This window comes from Lagenorhynchus albirostris, chromosome 1 (assembly GCF_949774975.1).
Source record: "Lagenorhynchus albirostris chromosome 1, mLagAlb1.1, whole genome shotgun sequence".
NCBI lineage: Eukaryota > Metazoa > Chordata > Mammalia > Artiodactyla > Delphinidae > Lagenorhynchus > Lagenorhynchus albirostris.
Genome location: NC_083095.1, coordinates 37467448 through 37481970, shown reverse-complemented (window position 1 = coordinate 37481970; position 14523 = coordinate 37467448). Strand labels below are relative to the sequence as shown.

Here is a 14523-nt window from a genome sequence, read left to right as displayed (position 1 = left end):
GACCATTTGTTAATGTATTTTATTCACTTTTTGAAAAGCCTTTAGTGCATGAATTATCAAAAAGCTGAATAGAAGGCCATGGGGCTCCAATATCACACAGCGGGGAAAAAATATTTAGCTAGCAGGATTCCTCTAGGTGCCCCTGTCAAGCAACTGATCTTTCCATCCCTGTGAAGGCTTCATACTTTGCCAAAGGCACAAAGTGCGTATCCGGAGTGTTCTGGATTCAAGATAATGAACTGCTTAGGGCTGAAAACAGCTTGGACTTTTATCACAAGGCTGCACTTGATTCTGTTATAGATGCACATGAAAATTGTTTCTAATGAAAACTTCTCTTGTTCTAGTTTGTTCTATCACAGTTCAAGGATTTTGGGGACCAGTTGAACTCTTTAAAAGGTCTCATTACGCATGAAGAAGAGAATTTGGATAAACTCTACCAGCAAGAAAAAGAAGGAAATCCTGACTTATTCCTGGTATTGCCAATATTTGTCATTCCTAAGGGGTCAGGTTCACCATAGAATAAAAAATAAGTGAATTACTGTCATCTATGTGCATCTTAACTCTTGAGCACAGTCATTGATATGCCATTCATTCTTGACCTGTTTTCCCTAAGATCTAGAAAAGTATGACAACATAGGGATCTTTTTATTACACTTTTTTTTTTTGCTTTTTTATTTTTTTAATATTTATTTATTTATTTATTTTATTCATTTGGCTGTGGCAGGCCTTAGTTGTGGCACGCAGGATTTTTAGTTGCAGCATGCGGGCTCTTAGTTGTGGCATGAGGGGTTTAGTTCCCTGACCAGTGATCGAACCCAGGGCCCCTGCATTGGGAGCACGGAGTCTTAACCACTGGACCACCAGGGAAGTCCCATACACTTTAAATATATACAATTTATTTGTCGATTATTTCTCTTTTTCAATTTTTTAATTTTTATACATTTTAAAGGTTACTTTCCATTTACAGTTATTACAGAATATTGGCTATATTCCCCATGTTGTACAATACATCCTTGAGCCTATCTTATACCAATAGTTTGTACCTCCTACTCCCCCACTCCTGTATTGCCCCCCCGACTGGTAACAACTAGTTTTTTCTCTTCATCTGTGAGTCTACTTCTTTTTCGTTATATTCACTAGTTTGTTGTATTTTTTAGATTCCACGTATAAGTGATATCATATAGTATTTGTCTTTCTCTATCTGACTTATTTCACTTAGCATGATGCCCTCCAAATCTATCCATATTGCTGCAAGTGACAAAACTTTGTTCTTTTTTATGGCTGAGTAATATTCCGTTGTATACATGTACCACATCTTCTTTATCCATTCATCTGTCGATGGACACTTATGTTGCTTCCATATCTTGACAGTTGTAAATAATGCTGCTACGAACATTGGGTTGCATATATCTTTCCAAATTAGTGTTTTTGGTTGTTTTTGAATATATACCCAGGAGTGGAATTGCTGGGTCATGAGATCTATTTTAGTAATATGCCTCAGTAATTTTAATAGACTTTTAAATCTTGAAGTCTTTACTAGTTAGCTTCAGTGAACTAAAATAATCTAGCAGCTGGCTATTGGGATGAATTGAATTTTTCTGGTTAGTTGAAGATCAAAAAGTAAAATGCCCTATTAAATTAATGGTATAATTTTTTCCTTCTTTATTACCTTAGTAAGTTTAGTATAGTTAACATAGATGAATGGAAGAATGAAAGAATTCTGGATCTTGCACACTCCTAAGGACCAATATTCATAACCCAGATTAAGAGTCAGCAAACTATGGCACATGGTCTACATGCAGCCCCTCACCTGGTTTGTAAATAAAGCGTTACTGGCACAGGCATGCCCTTCCACCATTTACGTACTGTCTATGGGAGTTTTCATGCTACAAGGGCAGAGTTGAATATTTGCAACAGAGATCATATGGGTCATAAAAGGCTAAAATATTTATGATCTCGCCCTTGACAGTAAAAGTTTGTTGACCCTGACCTAGACTATTGTGGCAGAGTTCTGTAGTGAGAACATGGATATGGTGAAGGATGTTTGCTTAATATATTGTTGTCCTAGAGGCTGTCCCTGGAATATTGTCTTAAAGATAAAATTTCGGTGAGTTTGCTTTCCTATGATTTCACCATAATATTGATGTGTAACTACCACGCTTTGCTAGGGTTATTTTAAGGATTGAATTTTCATTTACTTTGTAAATAAACTGCATGTTCTGTTGAAGGTCAAGTTGTTGGTAGACTAAATGGGACTTGAAGGTCCAGAATGGGTCCTTTAAAAAAGAAAGCTCATTTCCATCTTCTTCAAAGACAAAAATCTGAGATCACTTTCTATTTCCTGGGCTCTTTCAGTTCTGGCCATGTGTGCAGCTTGTTCTAGAAAAAAGCAGGATTGAGAGATCTGGGTTCAGGTCCGATTCTGACACTAACTAGCTATTTGACTGTGGGCAAGTCGTTTACCTATTTAGGCCCCAGTTTTCCCTCTTCTTTGAGATAAGGAAGGTCTGTAGGATTTCTGAAGCCTTTTCATAATCCAGATATCTTATTGGCATCCAAAAATCTGGAATTTAATTTCTTTTTCACAGAATCATGTGCTGGCACTGACAGCCCAGTCACCTGCTATTGAGCATTTGAATGAAGTAAGCCTCAAGCTCCCACTTAGTGACGTAGCTGTCAAGACATTACAAAATGTGAACCGGCAATGGATTCGGGCCACGGCGACAGCACTGGAACGCTGCAGGTCAGAACAGCCCAGCTCTCCCATTCTGTTTCAATTAAGGCAAAATTAACAGTTGAGCCCAGTAATGTCATTGTTATATGGCTCTGTTTTGTTTGTTTTTAAACCTTCGTAGTGAACTTCAGGGGATTGGATTGAATCAAAAGTTTCTTTATTGCTGTGAAAAGTGGGTCCAGCTTTTGGAGAAGATAGAAGAGATGCTCAAGGTGAACATTGCTGACAGCCTCCCTGCTCTCCTGGAACAGCAGAAAACGTATGAGGTAAATAAACCTGTGCTCTCTGCCACCTTGGACCCCTCAGCCTGGGGCAGGACTCAGGGGAAGAGAGATTAAATAAAATAAAATACAGAGAGTACCTATCAATCCTCAACCCCTAAACACAGAATATATGTCTTTGAGCAAATTCAGTTGTTGGTTGATCATTTGTAAAGTTCTCACACATTTCGTAAATTTCAAAATTTTGTTTTGCTGCTCTATTTTATTAATGACAGAACTCCTAGATTTTCTACAGTAGGTGGAAGCTTCTAGCACAACGTTGCTTTTGCATAATGCGAACACGGTACCACTTTACCAAGAGCATGTTAAAATACTTCAAGTCATCTTTGCATTTTCACTGAATAGTTTTGTAAAGTATGGAAGCGCCCGGTATAACTATAATTGTAGCATTAATAATTTCACAGAGGAGTTTCCCCATGCTGATGCTGACGTGTATTTGAGAGTGCTCCTGGTGGTTATAGGCAGACCCTGCATTTCCAAAACGTGCATGATTAGTGCGTTGTAACTTTTTAGTGTAACTGATTTAAGTCTGCATTGTTACATTAAGATCATCCACTGAAAATGAAATCTGTCCAGGCAAAGCTGGGTGACTTTGATAAGTTACTGAACATCTTAGTTTCCTCCTCTTCAAATGAGTCTGATAGTATTTACTTAAGTCGTAAGGTTGAGGAATAAGTGAGACAATGCATGTTTTACTCAGTGCCTAACAAGTAGAAAAAGCCCAATAATGGGCCTTAGGTGTAGTTATTATTAGACCTATTTGCTTCTAATTATATTCATAGGTACTGTTGTGATGATTAAGCATTTTTTGCAGTTAGCCTCAAATCTTTTGAAAATTAATCACCTCACATATCCTCTGTGAGCTTAGATTTTATTAGGAAATTCACAAAAACAATTCCCATATTTTAATTCATATACAGATGTTAGAAGCTGAAGTTTCTATAAACCAGACAATTGCTGACTCTTACGTCACCCAGTGCTTACAACTCCTGGACACAGCAGAAATAGAGAAGAGGTGAGCTCTTTGGGACTCGTAATGGTTGTGGGCACGTGGAAGGCAATGCAGCCTGGTGGGCCTTCCACCATGTGAATCTTGACTACATCAGTGCCTGCGACCATGTCATCGGTAGACCACCATGGGGCCGGTCTTCTGACTTTATATTAGGATGGAGTCTTGCTTCATGGCCATAAAAACATCAGGGGCCCTTTTCCCTATGGTAGATGGGTGGGCTTAGCAGACCAGATGCTTTGCAAGCACTCATCCACCTAGTACCATTATCTAAGTTTTTACCCCAAAGGATTTTTCTAAACTGTGTTTTCCTGTCTGCCTTCAGCCTCATGATGTTTTGCTATTTAAGAAATAAATTTCAAAGTGCTGCTGTTCCCAGTAGATAGCTATGTCACAGTTGTGAAAGAAGAGACTTCTTTCTATGCTGTGTACATGAGGTTGGGGTCTCCAGGGAGTTCCAGTCAGGCTGAGCAGAGCCCCTTAGGCAGCCTCGTGACAGTAACTGTACCTGCTTGCATAGCTGCTGAAATTGCCGACAGAGCCCGAGGGGGCCTGGCCTTAAATGACCTCTCCAAATGTCTCCATAGGCATTATTTTCCTCCCCATCATCACCCATATACCTCTGAATCCTCTTTCAACATAACTAAGAAATATAAAACCCATTTTTCCTAGCTCTGAAGTAATAAAATCCAAGCCAATTTCAGGATGATGAACTAGTTTTGATCTGATCAGTACAGCAAAGCATGACTTTTCCCATAATAAATAAAAGGCCTTATTTATCATGTGAAGGACATTGTCTATCTGGGAAATAAATAGTTGAGTAGTTGCAGAAAGCATGTTCTTTATTGCTGAAATTATGTAGCATACAACCCTCAAGTAATCGATAACATTACAAGGGACCTACCTGTTCATCTGTTTCTCATTGATCCCATGTTTAGTTTTCCATAAAGCACTTGGCATAATCTGTGTTAAAACAGCTTAAGGGGCTACTCTGGTGGTGCAGTGGTTGAGAGTCCGCCTGCTGATGCAGGGGACATGGGTTCGTGCCCCGGTCCGGGAAGATCCCACATGCCGCGGAGCGGCTGGGCCCGTGAGCCATGGCCACTGAGCCTGCGCGTCCGGAGCCTGTGCTCCGCAATGGGAGAGGCCACAACAGTGAGAGGCCCGCGAACCGCAAAAAAAAAAAAAAAAAAAAAAAAAAAAAAAAAAAAAAACAGCTTAAGTTTGTTTAAGGCAGTGGTTGTCACACATGCCAGGAAAATACTAGGCCATGTGCAGTTATCTTGTGATAAACACCTTTCACCAACCCACACACTGCCCCTGCCCCAGCCCCAAGTTCCCCATCATGTTTACATTGAATGGTGCTCAGATTTAAAGAAGTTTTTTTCCGTGTAAATTGTGCACATAAATAGCAAATCTAAGTTCCTATTACATGTTGATAGTTATTTGTTCTACATGTTGAGGTCAGAATTCTCTAACCATCTATTTTTCCCAAGACCGGAATTTGTTTGGAAGTTCATGAGGCTGAAGGAGAGGTGGCAGAGTGCTGCCCAGGGCGTTCGGCAGAGGAAGAGTGACATCGACGAGCTGGTGAGGCAGTGGCAGTACTTCACCACCTCCGAGGGGGACTTGCTCCGCCTGCTCGCCTACACCAGCCACCTTCTGTCTGCAGTGAAGAGCCAGGACTGCCACAGCCTCCACCAAACAAGAAGTCTGATCCATGAGCTGAAGGTAGGACATGCGCAGCAGCAGTGTGGGAACTGCAGGGTGCTCTTGATTTGGAAGATGGTCGTTCGCCTCAGGTTTTGCGTTTTCTGTGACGTTCAAGTGTGCTTTCTGCGATGGGGACGCCAGCTGGTCATGGGGACCCTACTCAGCCTTAGCCTTGTGGGCTCAGAAACCCAGTCTTATCCATTCATCCAGAAATAGTGAAGCTCTCTTGGGCTGTGGGAGTAGAGACGGACTGGAGATGGGTAGGTAGAGTGGGGAAGTTTGGGGTGACAGACATTTAAAGCACTGACTAATGTATAAATGACTACCACAAAGTAGTAATTTACAGTGGGATTCCTGCTTCCTCTTGGAGGGTGAATTCATTTAGGCAACAACGTTTCCAATCAGAAAGTTGCTTGATGAGCACAGGACTAGAATAATTAGTTGGCAGTTCCCAGGGCATGTTGCACTGAGCTATCGAACCACACTTCACTGTAGAGGGACAGCTAAACAAAACAGCACCCTTCTGAAATCCTTTGCTCGCCTCATTCATTTATCTAGGCTTCACATATTAACTGAGCATCTGGTCTTTGCTGGTCAGTGTTCTAAGTGCTGGGTATACGGTGTGGACCAAGAGAAGACCTCTGCTCCCGTGGGGGCAATCAGACAAATCAGTAAACCAACAAGAAAATACTAATTTGTCTGATTGGTAGGGGAGATCAGACAAATCAAAAACTAAAGGAAATATCAGATTGCAACATGGCATATGTAGGTCATTAAAACAGGGCCGGTGATGGAGAGGCTGGGTGACTGCTTTAGACTGGGTCATCTCTGGGGAGGCAACATTTAAACTGGAACCTGAATAACAAGAAGAAGCCAGCTGTGCAAAGATCTGGGGGGAGAGCCTTCAGACAGAGGGAAGAGTTTTCCCGAGTCCCCAAGATGGGAACAAGTTTAGCAAAGCAGAGGAAGAAAGAAGGCTCGTGTGACGAGTGTAGCCAGTGAGACAGCAGGGATGGAAAATGGACTCGATAGGCAGTCAGGGAGGAGCATTCTGGACGGAGGTGAGGTAGCGGGATGACCGTCTGGATAATTGGAAGCCATTGAAGTTGGAAGAGGAAGCAGCTCGATACGATTTGTATTTTTTAAATGTCCTCTGGCTGCTCTGAGGAAGGTGGTTTGGGGGTCAGTGGGGGTCTGAGAAGAAGCAGGAATGCCAGTGTACTACTTCTCAAACATTTCTTATTCTCTCTCACAGTTCTGGAGGTTGTCAGGGCTGTTAGGTGGCTCTTGCAGGGGGCTCTCAGGCAGTTCCGGTCAGATGACGGCTGAGGCTGGACTCCTCTGAAGGCTTCCTCACTTTCATGTCTAGTACTTGAGCTGGAAAGGCTCAGACAGCCAGGAACTGGAGCAGCTGGGGCTCCTTGGGCTTTGTTCCCTGTGGGCTCTCCACTTGGAGGCTTTCGGTAGCCAGACTCCTTACATGGCAGCTCATGGCTTCAAAGGTGCATGTCCCAAGAAAGATAGATCCAGAGAGAAGCTGTATTGCCTTTTTAGACCTGGCCTCAGACGTCAGCCACTTCCACCATCCTCTATTAATCAAGGCCATCACGCATGCCCACATGGGTTCAAGAGAAGGGGGGAGAGGGAAGGTTCTAGAAGAGCATGTGGGGCTGGTAATACTGTGGCCATTTTGTGAAAAATACAGCCTGCCATAGCTCGTTAGGCTATTTCTTTTTTTTTTTTTTTTTTTTTTTTTTTTGGTACGCGGGCCTCTCACCGCTGTGACCTCTCCCGTTGCGGAGCACAGGCTCCGGACGCGCAGGCTCAGCGGCCATGGCTCACGGGCCCAGCCGCTCCGCGGCATGTGGGATCTTCCCGGACCGGGGCACGAACCCATGTCCCCTGCATCGGCAGGCGGACTCCCAACCACTGCGCCACCAGGGAAGCCCTCATTAGGCTATTTCAATGGTCTTGGGTAGTTTTTAGGATGGATAAGACAAGGGTGATCACAGTGAAGATAAAAAGACTATGTTTGTAGGTGGGGTTTACAAGACTTGCTTATGGTTTGGATGTGGCAGGTAAATAAAAATCTAAATCCAGATGACTCTAGGTTTGGGGTTGAGCATCTTGGTGAATAATGTGCTGTTGACCAAGTCAGGGGAGACTGGACGAGAACCAGGTCTTCTGACGACTTCAGTTTGAAATGGCTAACAGACATCTATCACAGTGGCTGTGTTGAGCAGTACTGCATATCAGAAGGACAAGTGTGGAGGGGCAGTGTGTTCCTTGAATTGCAGTTTTTCTTGTGTGTGTTTCTCCTTTGCATTTGGGTTATCCTGAGTATTCTCAGAAATATCTTTATAAATCAATGCTCTGTTGATTTTTTTTTTTAACATCAGCTTCCATTTTGGAAAATGCCCATATTATGTCTCCCTTGAGAAATTTGAAAATAAAGGAAATCATATATACAACAGAAATAAAAGCTATTTAATTTTTTCTCCTGAAACCAAATACTTTTGGAAATATAAAGTTTTTACTTCATTTTTGTATTATAAATACCTAGTTTCAGTCCCTTTTAAAGAAAAGCCTATGTGATCTCCAAATGGCATTTTTTAAAGCTATTGCTTTAGTATAAACACTGATGTGTATATTTATGTGCTTAAGTGTCTATTTTTGTATTTTTATCTTTTTTATTTGTTCTCTCCTTTTAAATTTGTTTAGCATAGTGTGCACATTCCAGCCTTGTGGGTTAGGAGCAGCCTGACTCTTTATACCATAATGGTAATGGGTATTTGCTCTTAATATCGGATCTAATACTCCAGTCATTTTCTTAATACTCTTGGATTCATTTATCTTGTAGGCTTTTATTCTGTGAAGTGTATTTTTTTTTTTTTTTTTTTTTTTTTTTTGCAGTATGTGGCCTCTCACTGTTGTGGCCTCTCCCGTTGCGGAGAACAGGCTCCAGACGCGCAGGCTCAGTGGCCATGGCTTACGGGCCCAGTTGCTCTGCGGTATGTGGGATCTTCCCGGACCGGGGCATGAACCCGTGTCCCCTGCATCGGCAGGCAGACTTTCAACCACTGCGCCACCAGGGAAGCCCGAAGTGTATTTTTAATTTCTCTATACTTCTAATCATTATACTAAAATCTTATCTCTTACCAACCCTTGGAAATTATTTTAAGAACACATCATTTGGGGCTTCCCTGGTGGCGCAGTGGTTGAGAGTCTGCCTGCTGATGCAGGGGACACAGGTTTGTGCCCCGGTCCGGGAAGATCCCACATGCCATGGAGCAGCTGGGCCCATGAGCCATGGCCGCTGAGCCTGCGCGTCCGGAGCCTGTGCTCCTCAACGGGAGAGGCCACAACAGTGAGAGGCCCGTGTACCGAAAAAAAAAAAAAAAAAAAAAAAAAAAGAACACATCATTTGGTAGTATGCTGTCTACTCAATAAAAATATTAGCCTTTGATGTGAATGAGTGTGTATGTATGTGTGTGTGTGTTCTAACCAGATTTGTCTAATTTATATCTAGTTTAACATTTAAGAGAAGCTCTGAAGGAAATACACACAAATGCAGGCAGAGAGTCACATTTTGATCGCATCAGAGGCTTAAGCAAATTACTTTTTTTTTTTTTTTTAAGAATAAAGAAATTCATTTCCAGAGGTGGCAGACAACCTATTCACTAACCTTGGAAGCTGGGGGCAAGTTACTGAACACAACTCACCTAGAAACTAAACAGTCAATTGAGAAGAGAATCAGTCAACTTCAGGACAACTGGAAGGACACAAAACTCCAACTAGGAGAGATGATTAAACAGTTCCAGAGCACTGCAGAGGTAAACTCACCACTTACTTTTCTGTTCATGATATTCAAATGCAGTACATAGAATTTTTGTTTGCTGTATGAAGATGGGAATAATTTTAGGAAATCACAATATTATGGGTTTTCCAAGGGACATTGAGTCCTACTAATCCACAAATCATGGTAGTTACTTAATGTAAAATAATAATATAACACTGGAAAAGCTCAATGTTAATATCTAAATACTTGAGGTACTATTTTATATTTACCTTTATGAAACAGGAAACTAATTCATGTTCAATGGAAGTTCAGTACCCAAAGCTAACATTCCACATATGGTCTGCCTTTGGGTATGGTACATGAAAATAAACACAGTGATACTTCATCTTTCTGCTGTCTTCAAAGAATACACTTTTCCATATAACTGAATTTCCCAATAATTTATGATTATACCTTTAAGAACCAAAATGCTTTCTATTGAGTGATTATTAGGAAAATCATTAATATTTTATTATGCTAAAATATCCCAAGTTGTTCTCAAGGACTCTGAGCTGCTTTGAACCTAGCCCCTGCACTGCTATGCTTTTTGAGTTCTTATGTGGTTTTTATTGTTTGTCTTTCTTTCTATTTAATTTAAGCTATTTTTACTTTTTTTTTTTTTTTTTTTTTTTTTTTGCGCTACACGGGCCTCTCACTGTTGCGGCCTCTCTCCTTGTGGAGCACAGGCTCCAGACGCGCAGGCTCAGTGGCCATGGCTCACAGGCCCAGCTGCTCCGCGGCATGTGGGATCTTCCCGGACCGGGGCACGAATCCGTGTTCCCTGCATTGGCAGGCGGACTCCCAACCACTGCGCCACCAGGGAAGCCCTATTTTTACTTTTTATTTCTCTGAGTATACTTACTCCTTGTAGCCCACTCTTTAATCTGTTGTGTGGGTACCAAAACAAGATAACCAAGCTTGTCAGAGATGTTTTTCTGAATACAGAATAAATATGTGCTGAGTTAGGGCCTGAACATCTCTCCAGTGTATAAAGTATCTGAATTTTATTTGGCATATACACTGTGAAATTCATTAACTTGCAAACATTTGTTGAGCACCTGCCGTGTTTGCAAAGCAAGGTGGTAAATGCAAATAAAGGTTTGGTGGAAGAGATAAGGACTCATAGTTTTGTTTTGTTTCTCCCTTCACTTTCTCCTTGGTTATGTTCCAGAGAGTTTATGTTGTGAGATAAGTGGCCTCTCCTTAAGTGAGGTGTTAGCGTACAATTGGACCAACCCAAGAATATTTGTGTCAGTAGTACTGAGGAATAGAGTAGTGTTTGAGTCTGGGTTTGTCTATTTTAGTAACTTCAGGAGGAGGAATTTTAGTAATATCAGGAATAGAAATTTATCCTAATGGATTAAACCCTCTGTACTTGAAAATAACAGGCAACTATTTGCTCAGTAATATAAGGTTTAAGGAAAAGAACTGATATGAAAGAAAGGCATCCACAGGGAAACTGTAGCCTTAGGTCGACTCTTGATTAAGCTACTTCTAACTGCATGTCCTTGGACCAGTCGGTTTTCTCTGAGCCTCAGTTTTCCTCTTTTAAATGTGATAGTAACACTTGGCGTCTGTCTCCTAAGCTTATTATGATTACAGTGAGATAATGAAGTTGATAAGCTTTGTAAACTATAAATTACTTCAAGCAGGAGGTGGCAGTCAGAGCAGTGGTAAGAAATGGAGAGTGAAACTTGGCTGTGAAAGGGTCTCTAAAGCCAAGCTATTTCTAGAAGGGGAAAGGGAGAGAGCAGAGGGATGACATTAAAAAAGAAGACAAGGGCTTCCCTGGTGGCGCAGTGGTTGAGAGTCCACCTGCCGATTCAGGGGACGCGGGTTCGTGCCCCGGTCCGGGAGGATCCCACATGCCGCGGAGCGGCTGGGCCCGTGAGCCATGGCTGCTGAGCCTGCACGTCCGGAGCCTATGTTCCGCAAAGGGAGAGGCCACAACAGTGAGAGGCCTGTGTACCGCAAAAAAAAAAAGAAGACAAGAAAAGTGGTTCAGTGCTTTTGCTTTTCAGTGCTATTAGAGCATATACCCAAGGCTGGAAATGCTAAAACTTAATCCTTCTAGTAGCCTTTTAAATGTGAACTTTTCCAAAACTAAAATAGAAATAAGTTAGCTAGGTCAGAGATGTGGGGAGGAAGAAATATTTCGAAGCCAAAGGCAACGCAGTGGTTGAGATGAGCCACACGTAAAGCTGCAGAGAGGCGTCGAACCATCCTGCTGTCCCATATGCTCTTTTAGACCACAGTCTGCTCAAGACAAGGAACCGGGTTTCTGCGTGATTTACAAAAACACATTTAATAGAATGATTACATGGATTAAATTAATTATCCTATTCCTACACTTCATTCTTAAACAACCAAGTACTTACCAATTTTAATACTGTTTTCAAATAGACCTGGGACCAGTGTGAAAAGAAAATCAAGGAGTTGAGAAACAGGCTGCAAGTTTTAAAGGCACAGAGTAAAGATCCTCTTCCAGAACTTCATGAGGAGCTCCATCGAGAAAAAGAGCTGATTAAGGTATTGAAATCTGAAGTAGTGTTCAAGATAATCACTCAGCTGTTTTCTGCGACATTGAAGTGTGTGTTTGCCTTTCGATGTCTGTGTGAAACTAAGTCTTCGTGTCCAGTTAGAAAATATTTTGCCTGTCTTCTCTCTAATACACCTTCCTGGTCACTAAAGCAATTAGAATCAATGCTTTTTGAGATCCATGTGTGAAGATGAGGAAGATTTTGCAGAACTTCTTAGAATTTTGGGGGTTTTCTCCTTCAGGTCCTCTTTCTGTTTCTCCTCGGTAATTTAAGATGTGGCCTCTGAGATTACATTGAAAGTTGTTCCCTTACCAAATGGCCTTGTCTTTGAAATGAGAGTAAAGTATGAATGAAGAATTCAGTTTTTAGAAGACAATAGGTTGGGGGTTTTGCTCAAATACAACAGTTTTTGTAATACCTTCCAAACTATATTCTGCCTAATGGATACCACACTAGCAAAGATTCCTGGGTATGTTAGGACTTTGCAGAAGACAAGGCAAACTTACTGATAGGAATGTGGACCTGTTAAATCCCGAGGTCAGGAACGCCCTACATCTCTTCCCTTTCTGCAGGTTTGATGTTGGAAAGACATCAATAGCCTAATGGAATAAGGTTTAAAAAAATTTTTTTTTCTTCCTTCAGTGACTTCAGGGGTCAAATTGAAAGAAATTAGGAAGAATTGAGGCATCTCATACTTAAAGCTGTGCTGGAAATTAGTGTCCTCCCTCCTGAACCTTTTTTCTTCATTGTAAAAATTTCTACTGTGCAAAAAAATTCTAACAACAAATAATATGACAACTACCATGAAACCATCAGCGAGCAGAAAAATAAAACATTACAAATACACTTCAAATGCCCTGTATGATCTCTAATGTACTTCCCCTCCCCAGAGGTATCCACATCCCTGAATCTGGTGTCCTCTCATTCTTATGCATTGCTTTATCGTTTTACTACATGTGTATGTAGATCTCAGTGGAATGTAGAAGTACTCCTTTTGTTTTTAAACTTTATATAAGCAGCACCATTACTCTATACGTAAGTCATAAAGATATACTCCTACGTTTCCTTCTGAAAATTTTCAAATTTTGCATCTTACGTTTACACCTTTATTCAGTGAAGAACTGATTTTTGCATATGTTTTGAAGTAAAGAGCCAATTTTTGTTTCATTCATACGGATGACCATTATCCAGGTGCCTGTTTACTGATTAGTCCAGTGTCCAATATCAGGTTTCCGATGATGCATGGTTTGATTCTTGGTTCTCTGCTCTATTCCATTGGTCTGCTTATCTCAGCTTTTATACCAAATTATCCTGCATACTGTGTTTTATTAGAACAGATCTTCATTTCAGGTGTGAGGTACCCATCCCTCATTCTCCCACTCGAGTATGGATATCCTTGGTTCTTTGATCTCCCACAGCTTTAGAAGCAGTTTGTCAAACTATAAGAAATCCTGATAAGAGTTTTAATGGAATTGTGTTGAATTTATAGAATAATTTGGAGGAAATTAACATCTTTTTGACATTGAGTACTCCTGTTTCCGAATATGGCATATTTCTCCTTATATTCATGTTTAGTGCTTTATAATTTTATGTGGTATTGTACATCTTTTGTTAGATTTACTTCTTGGTGCTACTTTTGAAGCTATTGAAAATACTGCCTTTTTCTAATTATACTTTGTTTATTACTGATGTCTAGAAATGTAACTAATTTTTGTGCATTGATATTATATTCAGCCGTCTTGCTAAACTCTTGTTAATTTCGATAAATTGTCTATCTATTCTTTTGGGGGTCTGTGAACACAATCACCATTGATGAATAATGACTTTTTTTTGTCTCTTCCTTTTAATTCTTATACTTTTGTTCTGTTCTGTCTACACTGGTCAGTACCTCCAGAGCAGTGTTGTTAGAAGTGTTGATAACTGGCCTCTATGTGTCAGTCCTGATTTTAAAGAGAATGATTCTATCATTTCACCATGAAGTGTGATTTTTGGTGGTGTTGTGTTAGTAGATGCCTGTATTAGGTTAAGAAGGTTCCTGTCTGTCCCTGATTTTCAAAGTTTTTATCATCTCTACTTTAGATCTAGACTTCAGTAACAGATAAGAGGATTTGGAGTCCCTCTTTGAGTTGACACATAGAGTTTCCTTTCATCAAGTCCAGAAACCTGTGCAGAATGTGAACCATAAACCCATGAGGAGGCATAATTTTTCCCAAGTAGGACACATCTCGGTTTCCACTGGGATCTTTTCAACTTCCATAGCCTCAGCATTCTATTTCTCAGTGGAAAGAACTGGGGAGAGAGACCAAGAGCATTGAGTTCATTCAACCTGTGACCATATTCCAGAAAGATCCCAAGTAACCTGAAGCCGGTCTAGAACAGTGTTTATCATCCCTGAGTCACTTGGGGAG

General features: G+C 41.0%; 2 protein-coding genes across 1 annotated transcript in view; one reads left to right on the top strand and one right to left on the bottom strand.

The window, feature by feature from the left end:
- Nucleotides 1-14523, bottom strand: part of ESR2 (estrogen receptor 2) — a 196069-nt gene that overhangs the window by 64125 nt on the left and 117421 nt on the right.
- SYNE2 (spectrin repeat containing nuclear envelope protein 2) overlaps nucleotides 1-14523 on the top strand; it is a 329548-nt gene that overhangs the window by 266627 nt on the left and 48398 nt on the right. The window contains exons 91-97 of the mRNA XM_060141612.1: nucleotides 345-473; nucleotides 2589-2743; nucleotides 2856-3000; nucleotides 3936-4030; nucleotides 5521-5755; nucleotides 9376-9570; nucleotides 11979-12104. Coding sequence (XP_059997595.1) covers nucleotides 345-473; nucleotides 2589-2743; nucleotides 2856-3000; nucleotides 3936-4030; nucleotides 5521-5755; nucleotides 9376-9570; nucleotides 11979-12104 — 1080 coding nt within the window. The remainder of the gene's footprint in view (nucleotides 1-344; nucleotides 474-2588; nucleotides 2744-2855; nucleotides 3001-3935; nucleotides 4031-5520; nucleotides 5756-9375; nucleotides 9571-11978; nucleotides 12105-14523) is intronic.